The following is a 13,229-nucleotide window of genomic DNA, read 5'->3' as shown; positions in this document are numbered from 1 at the left end:
GCTTATAAATACAGAATTTATCACAATAAAAAAAAATTTCTTCTGAGAAATCAAGGAGGGGCAGAGAAAATATTTCTCTGTCAGCTTGTGAATGTCATCCACTGCCATTCTCATTTACACATCACACAGGAAGGAACCCAAAGCTTAAACCAAGTAGAAGTGACTTCTTTAATCTTAAAAAAAACAACCAAATAAAAACCACAAACCCAAAAAACAAGCAACCCCACAACAGTCACCTTGGACTGGAACCAAAATGTTTTGACCCAAAAATCAAAGCCCAATGGATTGTTTTCTGTTTATCCTTACTGCTCCTCTAAATTAGTAATTCCAGTGATTCATTTGAAAGATGCCTGTGCAGAAGTGGTTGTTAGGTTTTTTTAAGAGAGAATTAAGACTTAACAGGATTTTTTGTTTTGCTATATAGAAACATGAATAAAAGCAATAGAAACTGGCTGGCCTGCCTTAAGGCATAAAAATACACTGAGTAAATGGCAAAATTATGTGGGTTTTTTAACATGTTTTTAAAATATAAGTACCTTGCTTCAATCATTAAGACACTGATATTTTCAGTCAACTTTATTGATAAAATAAGTTTACTGTACAGTACACAATTCTAGCCATAAACTCTTTTCAAGCCATCTGCATTACAAAAATAACAGGTATGCAATGAAAAATAGTCACTCCACACACTGTGAAGGTTCTTTAAAATCCTAAAGTGATCAGGGCAGGGGAATGACAGGGGAGACGTATCAAACGTGAAGACTAGGGATAGATAAATTAAGTCACATTATTTTAATTTACAAAAATAAACACTAATCAAGCATTATTTCATAATAGAGCAACCTTAAAGAACTGCCACAGACCAACAACCTTTCTCTGATATACAACTCTAGAGACTGTATTTGAAAGCCAAACCAGAAAGTCAGCCATGAAACTGCATTCAGCATTAAATGGATATAAATGCCTCTGAAAATTTCAGTCAGTGGCTGAAAAGACACTTGTAAAAAGAATAACTTAATCAACAGAAACAAAATTTTAGTCTAAGTTTGCAACACCAAAACACACTCCATTAAAAAAAAAAAAAGTGTTGCTTCTGTTAAGTCACCAGCTTGCAAGCTACAGTAGAAATGCAAAATCTAAATTATAGAAGCACTGGCAAAGTTTTACAGATAATGATAGACAATAGATTTTGTACTTGAGCAGAAATATGCCCTGCAGATGTTTAGCAAGTTGGAAATGGTTAATACTTTTTTATCCATGCCCATCAATGTCCTGACTGTATTCTTAAGTCTAGAAACGAGCTAAGATGATCTGGAAGACGTAGCAGCTTCTCCGTTTATAAAAAATGCTGTGAAAAATTTGGAAGCTTGGTTTATGTCCTTTCAACTGAATTTCTTAGCACAGTAGTTAACTGAATATTAGCATTTATTGTCTCAGTTAAATGCTCCTCTCCCACCACCTGTTTTTCTTAAACACTATGGGAACTGGGGGGCAGTAACTGAGAGCAACAAAACTAAAATATTTAGCTCCCCATAAATTAATTCACAGGCAATGTGAATGCAAGCTGTGAATGTGGGGCATTTATCTTGAGCCCAGGGAAGCTGTACTGAGTCAAAGGAAGTTGGATTTAAACTGACACGAGTAGAAGTGCTTGATATCTTGTTCTTTTTTTGCATTGTTGCAACTGAAAATCAAACTGATTATATGAAAGTTTACTTCAGAGTAAGAGTTCAGCTCATTTTGCTAGCTTTTAAACAGCCAAAATATTCAAGTGTGGATGGTGTTTGTACATCTATGGTTTTCTGTATTTTAAAGTTTTCATTCTGCTTCTTTGACTATTTATTTCAAATAAAGCATACATTAAGTGGTAATGCACATCAACTCTAGGAACTTTCTTGCTGCCTTGACCAAGAAGCAATAACCTGATAAACAAGAGCCAAATAGAAAATTATTTTGTCATCTCTTTACTACAAGCCTGTCTTGTGTAGCATACAAGTTATATCTGTCTTGTCTAGCCTGTTGTGTCTGCATACAATATAAGCTGCCCTTTGGCCTAGAAAAGCTAATTCTTTTTCACTCTCCAAGTATTTCAGGATTAAAAGTGAGCACTCTATTTGTCAGTACAGCATATTGAAACATGTCCTAGTGAAAACATAACATGCCTGAAACTTACTTAACCTTCTTGATGACTGCATAGTACTTAAAAGAAATTAAGAGTACTGGCTGCAGGCATGCAGGCTGCTAACTTGACCATAGCACTTTTCTCCTTCCCTCCCCCAGCCACCTTTCTGCTGCTTTCAAATTGTTGTTTCCCAGTCACAAAGTTTGGGCAGGCAATCACAAGAAGAAATCAATGGGACTAATGTGGCTTCTTACCTATAATGTGCCTTCTCACCAGGTTTTCTCTTCTAAAAAGTAAAAGCTAAGGCAGAATGATACTATGCCTACTACGTTCCAGAAGGCAGTAATGTGGAAGCAGCTCTTTTCATGTTTTGAAAATACAATTAAGTACATGTGTTTTAAAGACTTTTGTTCAATTAAAAAAAAACCAACTGCAAAAGCATTGCTTATGTTTAAAGAATTTGCCTTGTATTAGAACAGGGTATCTTGTGGCCAAGTAACAGAAATCTTCAAGATCTATGCTGCCTGCATACCCTTTCCATTAAAAAGGTTTGTTGCAAAATGAGAATACATTAAAAACTTATTAGAAGGAAAAAATGTGATGTGAATTATGCATAAAGCATACTTGTGAGTTATGACTTTTAGCCAGAGATCAAACCTTGAATCTTACCTTTATTATATAATAGGTGCACTGAAACCTTGTATGAGCAATAACTTAGATAAACCAGGTGAAATCTCCTCTCTTATCTGTAAAACAACTTCATATAAAAATAATTCCCAATTCAGTAACTGCATTAATCCATTTCCTACTGAAGTTAGATCTATGGCAATTTATCTGTCACTGTGTTTTTTGTAGAATACCAATTTTAATTCATTTTACGCAGTATAAAAGCCACTAAACTGGAGTTTAAGATGCATTAGCTTGCTGGTGCCCTATTCAGTAACAAGTGCTTGACAAGTGACCCCTGATGTTCCATTTGTAAAGTGTGCAACTGAAGCTTGTTCATTTCCACAGTCTTTAGCTTTTCCTCAGGCTCAAATCACTGTTTGTTACTAATCCTGATAGAGATGTGCTCTCTGATGCATCTTCTTTCTTGAGGTTCAGGAATGATTCTCTAGTTATTTGTAGAATTTCTCTCAAACCTTTATTTTCTTTCTATAACCAGGGAAAGAAAAGGCATTTAACAGAACTCCAGAAAGAAGTCAAGACAACTGTTATTCCTCTCTCTGCTTCTCCAAATGTGTAAGGATTAAAATACTGATACGCACTCAGACAGTGCTGTTTTATCTTTTAAAACTAAGAACACTGGGTTTCTGACCCTTTGTTCTCTTTGAGTAGACACTGGGCATCAAACAAAGCTCAAAATGCAGATGGGCAAGAAGATGGTAAGTTCAGATGTTGCATTTCAAGAAAATACCCTGTTCTTTCCATGCACTGCAACCCACAATGAACTGCTTACCTAACCAAAGACCAATAGCATTGATCCTTCAATAACAAGCAACTCAGAATCCCCCAGGAGCACAAAATTATTATTAAGAAAAGAAAATTTTAAAGCCAAAGGTGTGTGTATTATTTGCATCCTTGTGTCTTATTAGGATGAAGTTGTATTATTTCCTAACTCTTTTCTAGATTCAGAGACTTAAGGAAAAAAAAAAATACCAAAAAACTGAAACACAAGAAAAAAGACAAATCTTAAGCCAGGATATCAATCACTAATTCCTATATATACTGGGCTTCAGAGTAAGACAGAGTGAGGAAATAGTACTTAAAGCTCACCCAACAAGGTAAGTGTAACAGAACAGCTGTGGGAATGAATGGTGTAGTAACTCAAAAGAAAGAACCATGTTATTTCCCTTGCTATCTGTGCTACTGCAGCTTTGATTTCACACTTACCTCAAGCTGAATGATACGTTCCTGCTCTTTACAGCCCTGCTTTTCATCAATTTCAATGGCTTTTCTCATTACTGCTGCCATTTCTGTAATTTGGTCCACATGTACTTGTAGCTCCTAAGACAGAAAAATAAAATAATGACAGCATTAATAACATTTTATTCATTATTAAGAAAAAGCAAAGCATTAAATGCGTGTTTACCTGCTCTACCACTTACTAAAAATGTGAACACAGACCTAAAATTGTGAAACAAATGAACTCTCTGTAACTCCACAGCATGATTAGCCACTGTAGTCCTGTTAATCCTAATCTGGGCTACCCATGGTGTTGAGGACCTCCACCTCATCCCCGAAGTCCAACTGGGGTTGGGGTTCAGAGAGCTGCAAAGCCTACAGCTCCAGGGACACTGGGACTGCAAAAGGCACCAAGGGAAGCACAGCACTACCCTTGGAGTTTGACTGGAGGTCTGTACACCCAGCAGGTTATCAGCTTGACTTTAAACTACCAGAAATGATTACACTGTCATAATTACCTGCCTCACTTGGAATCATAAACTTTAGCTGATGAAAATGAGCATACTTTGCTAAAATGAACATCAGCCCTTTCCATCCTTTCCTATCTGATATTCCAATGGCCATAGTTGTAATTTAATCACTAAATGCCTGCTCACAGCATGGGGTGGAGGGAGGGGAGGAACTTGCTGTGAATCTTGATTTTCTTCCCAGTTACCAGTGAGGGTGATTACATGTAATATTTTTTTCAATGATTTTTTTTTTTTTAATGAAGCTCTTATCAGTGGTAACAGAATGAGTTGGCAAGGATGTACCCTTTAGAAGGACTCAGGAGTTCATGGCTTCTAGATATACTGCTGTCCTCTCTGCTTCCTATTTTGCCTACTTACGTGGCCTCTTGGATCAACATGATTTAGAACTTCTTATTCCAAGGTAACTAAGGTTAGATCAGATGGTAACAGAAATAGGTTTTGCCTCTGAATATTGTAAGGTTTTGCCTCTGAAAGGCAGATATGTAGAATTTTTATACTATAATATCAAATGAAATTGTTCCTTCACAAAGGTAGCTTCAAACACCTATCAACACATTTTGGATCTTTCACCTTTTACTTCTATATATTGCTCCTTTTCTGTGAAGAGAAAAAAAGCCACACATGTTCTTCATCCTCTTTTCAGTTGAGCAAATTCAAACAGCACACTTAGATCAGGGTCATTACTACCAACACAATTTTTTCTTGCATACATCATTGTTAATTTAAACTACTCTTCTACTTAAAGGAGGTGCTTCTTGATCTGCAGGAGTCAATGCTTTTGTAATAATCTTTTGTAAATAGGCATTAAAGTAATAGCTGCCACTTGAGAGACCTGCAATTACTGGTAAGAGTGAGATTAATTCCTTAGGTATGACAAATTTTATTAGTTAACAGGAGAGATGTAGTAACAGACTGCTTCAAAAGTGTTCAGTCTTACTGAATGGGAAGGCTGACAGAAGAATAAATGAAATTCCAGGAATCCTAAGTATCAGGTTAAGGGTGATAAATCCCCTGCATCAGGCATTCTTGTGGGATCAGATTTAACCAAAATGTTGAAGCCTAAATCTCTGGCTTAAATAATATTGTTCAGTGGGGGGCTGGTTTTGGTTTTTTGGTGCTTGGTTTTGTTTGTTGCTTTATTTTCCCAATTTTTTTATCCATAGAAGTTTTCCTAAATTATATTACATTTGTTCTGAAATGGACTGTGAAATTTTACCCTCTGGCCTTGGTACCACTGAGACCATAAAATACATTACATGACATGCTGAAGTTTTAAAAAGCATATATATTTATCCTTTTTCAGGATTATATGTTAAAGATATAGCTCCAATCTAGTGAAGTCTTTGGTAATAATCTAAGTAGTCCCATTGATTTCCATGGCACCAATTACATATTTGTCTTTTTAAAAGGACATAAAAAAGCATCAAATTTTTAAACTTTGCTTTCCCAGTATGCAGACCCTAATTCTGCTTTACAGACTTATGTTTGTTGAGGTCAAAGATTATTAAACACTTGAAATTAATGGTTGTCTACACATTTATACTGCTCTGAGATTATTACATTTCATTTAAGATGGAATACAATGCTTTGTTAGAAAGTTCCTCTTTAGATTTGTTAGCGATGTAGAATCACAAATTTTTCTGAAAATACATTTTATAAGCCTAAACTATATATTAATGCTATACAAGTGTATATTAACCACAAATGAAGCTGCTGAATACTCATGTAGACCTCCCTCATGACAGTTTACAGAAACATTGCTTAACAGCCCTTCTTGTTTACAAAAGCCATAAGATGAAGCACACTTAGTACCAGCAACTTTCACCACCCTTCAAGCACTCAGCCTGCTCTGGACTCTCTTTGGTATTACTGATCAATTCTGAAACAAGAACCAAGGGTTGAAGCAGGGAAGAGGAGAAGTGTTACTGAATATTCAAGAGAGCTTTTAAAATACATATTTTAGAATTTACAGTATTTAGGCAGAAAATATTTGATTATTGCATTTAAAAAGCTTACTCCTCCTTTCCCCAGGAAGCACAGGTTTACTAATTATTTGCTGGAGCCACAGGTGTAAGTTAAACCCAGTCTAAATGTTTGAATGTTTCTGAGATCTATGGGCATCTGGAAGTCTAATAATGCAGTTACCTTAAAGACCTAGGCAAAACAAAGGTAAGCTAAGCAGATACAGTAATGAAATTCTACTTGACAAAAGCTTAAATAAATTAGAAGCTGGGAAGGTTGACTCACTAGTCTGATCAAGTTTCCTGTTCACATTTCATGGACTGGGTTATAAAAATTAGGACTTGTTAGTACAGTGATATGAAAATTGAGACAAAGTAAGCTTTGAACCAATCCACTACAAACTAAATGTTTGCTAGAGAAAAAAAAAAAAGGGAAAAAAGGTTAACTTACTACCTTGGAATGTTGCTCTTTTAATTTCATTATTATACTTGGATCATCCTTTTTGCTTGCCATAAGCAACCTAAACATCTGTTCTCTGTATTTGCTCATGATGAGTTCCAAAGCAGACTGATGTTCTTCAAGAGATGTGCGTAGTTCTACCAAGATAATTTTAAATTTGATTAAACAGAGAAAACTCAAACAAAATGCAAAAGTACTTCAACTTGAGAAAATCAAAATTGAGTGTCCCCTCTCCCTGAACCATAAAACCCATGAAGGGAAGAAGTTTATGAGTATCTTTTAATATGCAGCTTAGAAAAATAAGTTAAAAAATGATTTTGTTCAAAGTACACTAAATCAAAGGACAAATAACTCCTGAGGTACGATGAAATATGAATAGAGATCATTAACTTCTTTGATGAATATCTGTTAGATTATCTAGGTTATTCCAGGAAGAACAGTATATTCCTAGTGTGGAGAGTTCCAGAAGGAATTATACTACTACACTTACACTAAAATTTGTCCCGAGTGCTCCTAAATTAGTTAATTTTTAGCAGCAGAAAAGTAGGTTTCCAAATAAATACCTATATTGTAAGTTATGTTTATCTCTTCAGATGTGCTGAACATTAGATAAGGAATGAAAAAAGTAATTTTCTGCAACTCTCCCTTTTTGTTAACCACAGTCCTAGTGGATGGACATTAGGACTCCTTGTTAGGGTACGTTATGATCAGTTAAAGAGACAAATTGAAATTAGAAGAAAAAATTTCTTCTAGTGATTGTTTGAGAATAAATCAATGGTAAAAATTTCACTTATTGCAGTGGTGCAGGCTGGAACTTGTGAAGAATAGAACATTCATATTTTACCTTTATTTTCCTGTTGCAGTTCCCTGATCTGTCTGTTTTCTTGCTGGATACCCATCACTAACGTAGACCGAGGACGATGTCTTGCTACTTCATTGAGCTCTTGAATTTCTTCTTGGTACTAGTTAATTAAAAAACCCCATAAAACCACAACATATTTGAGTAATTGAAAGCTGGTATTATTCAGCAAGTCACAAAGGGCCAGCTCTAATGTCAAAGTCTGTAACCAGCAAGATAATACTTGTTTTTCAATAACATCAAACAAACAAAACCACTTCTGGAGGTGTTGCTACCATGTTGCACTTTAGAGACACAAAAGTATTACCTTTGTTTTTAAACAAAGTTCACACCTCAGATGCACAGTGGGCATTATTAAACCTTCAATTAATGCAGGTGAAATTCACCATCAAGTAATTTAAAACCAATATGTATATGGGAAAGAGAAGCCATGAGATATTGACCTTTAGATATTTACTGTGGCTTCCCAATACCTTAAACCACAAGTCACATGGACCTGAATAAATGGATACTGACTATCAACAACTGGGTTAATACTCCTGAAGTTATGAAGCCTCTGCATGACTAGTTTTACAAGGATGAAGCACGTACAGGGTTTTATTATATTACAGGCCTAGTAACACATCCGGTGTTCTATTAAAATGAGAAGATGAACTCCCATGTGGAAAGTCAGTAGACACCTTTATGTTTTTCCAGGAGTTCTCTAGTGAGTATCATGCTCAACCTAAGAAGATGCCATGACTACCTTAAAGTCAGAATGGAAATGATTATGAGTAAGTCTAACAGGCTGCTTTGAAACAAAAGGAGGCTGTGAAAAGAGAAACTATTCTGAACAGCTGAAAGCAAGATATGATTAAATATGCATTAATGACATGTATACTTATATGCATATAAACATGATTAAAGTCAATCTATACGATGAAATGTGCACACTGACATTAACAAAACAAGTGGTATTTCACAGAAGAGCAAAACACAAAACACCACAAAATGGTTTGTAAGATACCAACCCTATTTCTACCAATGTATTTCAAATAAATTGTAGTTTTCAGTATTTAAACTAGAGTCTAACATAGAACACTTCTTCACAGCATCAAACTCAATATGTAAACAAGTATTTTTAGATCATTGTCACACCTATAATGAAAAAACTTAGTATGGTATTAAAGTATTAACCAAATAATATACCGATTCTATGTTGTATAGAAGCACACAGAAATTACTTTAAGTTATGTGTTTCCAAGTTGTTTTTTTTACTGGAGTAAACAAAGTTCAAAGCCAAACCTGTTTCATTGCTTCAACCCTCTTGTTAAGAGCTGTAGTCTGTTCAATAAGAGCTTCTGCTGCGTTGTCATGTTCCCGTAGCCGTTCCACCAGTGCTTTTGCATCTGCTAAGGCTTTTTCAATTGTGCAACTCATTTCTGAAGAACAAAATATGTTATTTTCACAACACCACCTGTTTGCTATATGGAGAACAGCTATGTATGTGATATATAAAATGCTAACTTTTTTTTAGTCTAAAGCAGCTGGATACAACCCCTCCCTCAGAAACATCTAGACTCTTGGACTTTAAGGAGTAGGAAAAATGTATGTATCCTATGAGCACCCTGAGGTCTGCCTTTTCTTTTTTGATTGACGGAGAGACCACATACAGAGAAACAAAATGAAAGTAAACTTTGTGTTGGGAGAAGAGTATCAATATACTAAAGGGCAAAAGAAGGAATATTAAACATATGGAATCTGAGCAGTGTTTGTCCTTCATTCTCTAAGTAGCAGAAGAAAAAAAGACTATTAAATAATTTAATTTTTCAAAACTTTTTTTTTTTTCCTAATGTGCTCTAACACCAGTCAGATATACTTCAAGCTATGCAAGAAGTATACATGCAGCAAAAAAAGAGAATGCCAAAGGACTACAACAGGCTGGAACATCTTTGTTAATTAAATAGCAGAGATAAAATGGCTCCAAACTGGCAGAGCAGATAAAATTACTCTGGGAAAATTCAGAAAACTAAAGGCTTGTCTTTTCTTCATGTCTATAAATGAAAATAAACATCACTGCATAGAATGAAACTGCAAAATTTTAGACAGGGTAGACTGCAACTTAGCCATGAAAAAGAACCAACTGCCTAGTTAAAATACCAGCATTCTACTTCATGTAATATGTTAGCAGAAATTACTTCCTGCTAGAATTGCTCAAGCTGCAAAATGCTTTAATGTACTGGCATTTTCAGAACACTGGCCTTTACATTGAATTTTTTCATACTAATTCTCGATAGATTAAGATTAGAGACTGAAATTTTCAGCCCAAGTTTTTATTTTCTTTTAAGAAACTTTGGGCTTTTTCTACTGAAATGGAAATCTACTAAAACTCCTTGAACGATGTCAGAGAGCAAGGCTAAAGGCTTATTAGAGTTATGGGTCTTATTAATATAAGGTGTGATGTTTGTTTCAAGAAATTTTCTTTGATATGAAAAGATGGACCAAATCCATTTCTTATCCATGCCATTTACCTAAAGGCAAGATTTCTGTAAGCATAAAAGGTCAGCAATCTTTATTGATCTACAGAAAAAAAATCTGCTCCATGTTAATTTTTAGACTTTCTTAGTCACCTTAATAAATCATAGCCTAGGATCTTTTAAGCCAAACTTAAAGAAGTCTTAACGTCTTCCCCAACAGATGTTTTCCCACTGCCCCATGTAAGTAGTAGAAGTAAGGATACTTCAAATACTCAAAACTGAACCATTCCCCCCAAAAGATTTACAAACACACAGGGCATATCCTGCCCTCCTGCATTAAGGTAGGAGAAAACTAAGCAAGTCAGCAGCAGAGTTTTAAATGTTCTCTGAAGAGCTCTTGTGCACCCAGAACATCCTGCAAGGCGTAACCTCTCAAAAGCATTTTAATTTGATAATTTTATTAGCTGCTCCCTCTTTATGTAATATATTGTAATATATTATATGTATTATAAAAGCATTTAGTTTACTTTAACCACGTAGAAAGATCTTTCCAGGATCCTATCACAGCAGAAAAGTTTGGATTTGCTTTAGACTGACAAAGGAGTTCCATTAGTGAGCTTTCTGTATGCACAGAGCACAACTCCTTTAACACATGATTTCTGTGATTCATGCATTACCAAAAACATCAGCATTTTGACAGGCACAGGTTTCCTGTACACGTTTGTAACGGTACCTCCTTCCTGTTTAACAAGTAAAGTTTTCATTTTATCTTCTGCATGAGGTATATATGTATTTGAGGGATCAGGTTGAGTTCTATGGCAGACTGATGTGCTATCACAGGTAGTTAATTTATTCACTCTGGTGTAGTAGTTTCAGTTCTTTTTAATATTACTAATATAGAGATTGTATTGCATTGTTTTTGCTTTTCTTGCTCATTTCTCCTTCTGATTCTGGTCTCATGCTCCTACTGGACTACGAAATATCACAGACAAAAGATGACCTTCCACATTAGTGGGTTAAACTGTTAAAGAAATTGATTTAATCAGATCCGTATTTAAGGAGACTTTAAACAGCAGTCTTTAGCTCAATTCATAGGTCATGAATTCTCCAGCCAGTATAAAGCCACTCAAGACTTCTCCATAAGCTTGGAACTCATGTGGCATTAGGACTACAATGCAGTTAACACCTCAGATAATTAGTATGCATCAACATAAATTTTTAAATGAAGTGTATATTCATCCTCCTATGCTGTTCTCATTTCGACCCAACCCAACTACACAAGATAAAAAGAAACTCGTTAGCAGCAAAGCCACCAGCGTTGTTTTTCGGGGAAGATGCGTGTGTGCCTTGTGTGGAATGCAGCCATGCAAATTCAGCAGTGCCTGTTCACCCTCACTGCAGCACCTTCAGGAGGCCAGAGGTCATCTCCTGTTTTCAGACAAGATTTGTACCCCAAGGAGAGCCACTATTTGTATCATGGTAATTCATAGTGGCCTCAAATGGAGGTGGATTCTCCATCCCTGGAGGTTTTTTAAGAACAGACTAATGTGGCACTCAGTGCCATGGTCTGGTACCCACAGTGGTAGTGGATCAAGGGTTGGACTCAGAGGTCCTTTCCAACCTGGCTGATTCTGTGATTCTGTGACTATAGCAGCTTAACTTGATGATTCCTGAACTCTGCCCTAGACGAGATGCCCAGTTGCATTTGTTAGTCTGCAATCTTACCAACAGGGTCAACAGGTAGCAAGAGCAACAACTCAAACAACATAGCAATACTCCTGCTACGTATTCATTTCCTGTCACTTCCTGCTATTTACTAATTGCTTTCATTACCAAATTCGGGTCCCCTTAAAAGAAAACAAACACCACCAAAGAATAAAAATTTCGTGCGACTACAGCCTTCCTCTAGTTTACCGTCTCTTCTTTTTTTCAACACCTTACTCAAAACAACCTTTTCCCGTAGCTTAATGTTTCAGGTTTTTTTTTTTCTCTCCAAGGCTGAACCACGCTGCAGTTTCTGCAAGTTTTAAGGTCTATTACGACTCTCCGTGCAAAACGAGAGTCCCACGGGCTGAGCCGGAGCCAGCACCGCTTCCAGCAGCACAAAACAAACAATGAGCCTCCCACAGCAAACAGGCCCAGCCCGTGGACGAAGCCACCGCTGCAGCCCAGTTACACACCGGGCAGAGCTGCGGTTTCCCGGCCGCTGGCCGGCCAGGGCGGGGAGGGAGAGGAGGGGAGCGGGGGGGCAGGCAGGACTCTCACGGAGCGTCCCCTCCTTCTCCCCCGCCGCCACAAGAACGGATGCTGAGTGGCGGCCAGTCAGGACTGTCGCGACACCGGGGCACCTGCCGTGACACGGCAGGCACGGCAGGGCCGGTGAAGGCTCTCTTGCCAAAGCCAAGACGAGGGATTTCGCTCCGGCCCACCTCAGCCAGCGGCTCCAGGAGGTGAGGAGGGGCTTCTTCTCCTCCTGCTGCTCTCCCACACCCTTCGTAACGTCCCGGCCCAGGGGCTCCCCGCGCACCCCAACACAAACACCCTGGGCTCCCACCCGCCCGGTGCCCACAGCACCCTCCCCTCTCCTCTCCCCTCCCCTCCCCCGCCGGCCCCCAAACGCCCCTGCCCCGCCTGGCGCCACTCACTCATGACCGGCCGCTCCGGCAGCCCCCGGCGCCGGGGAGTGGGGTGAAGCCCCAACCGGCCCGCCCCGCTGTCAAATGGCGGCGGGCCGCAAGGGGGAAGCGGGGGAGGGGTGGGGGCGGTGTATCCCCGCCAGTGGGCGGGGCTGCGTGAGGCGAGGGCGGCCGCGCTCCCTACCAGCGGCACCGGGCGGCCGCCGCTCTCGCCAGAGGACGCCCCACCGCTATCACCGCCGCCACCACGGCCGCCGCCTCCAGCTCTCGCGAGAGCTGCCTCCCGGGCTCCCCTCGCCT

At 38.3% G+C, this 13,229-nt stretch overlaps 1 protein-coding gene across 2 annotated transcripts; it reads right to left on the bottom strand.

The window, feature by feature from the left end:
- Positions 1-561: 561 nt before the first annotated feature.
- On the bottom strand, positions 562-13,181 carry FGFR1OP2 (FGFR1 oncogene partner 2). Of its 2 annotated transcripts, none has more exons than XM_071733197.1 (6): positions 12,939-13,181; positions 9,122-9,258; positions 7,823-7,940; positions 6,973-7,115; positions 4,016-4,129; positions 562-3,277 (listed from the first exon to the last, which is right to left on the bottom strand). In XM_071733197.1, the coding sequence occupies exons 1-6, from the start codon at positions 12,940-12,942 to the stop codon at positions 3,140-3,142; spliced, it is 654 nt and encodes a 217-aa protein (XP_071589298.1). In that variant the 5' UTR covers positions 12,943-13,181; the 3' UTR covers positions 562-3,139. The 2 variants fall into 2 exon arrangements, with proteins under 2 accessions (XP_071589298.1, XP_071589299.1); XM_071733198.1 differs by lacking the exon at positions 12,939-13,181 and adding an exon at positions 12,723-12,871.
- Positions 13,182-13,229: the final 48 nt, after the last annotated feature.

The sequence above is a fragment of the Heliangelus exortis genome, chromosome 1 (assembly GCF_036169615.1).
Source record: "Heliangelus exortis chromosome 1, bHelExo1.hap1, whole genome shotgun sequence".
NCBI classification, from domain to species: Eukaryota; Metazoa; Chordata; class Aves; order Apodiformes; family Trochilidae; genus Heliangelus; species Heliangelus exortis.
Note: the sequence above shows the minus strand (reverse complement) of the source record. Positions and strands in the feature narration are given on the sequence as shown.

Coding starts and splice junctions, on each gene's coding strand:
- FGFR1OP2 (XM_071733197.1), bottom strand. Junction 7,116..7,822: donor ACTGCAACAGGAAAATAAAG/GTAAAATATGAA, acceptor TTATCTTGGTAG/AACTACGCACATCTCTTGAA. Junction 4,130..6,972: donor TAAAAGAGCAACATTCCAAG/GTAGTAAGTTAA, acceptor TTTCTGTCTTAG/GAGCTACAAGTACATGTGGA.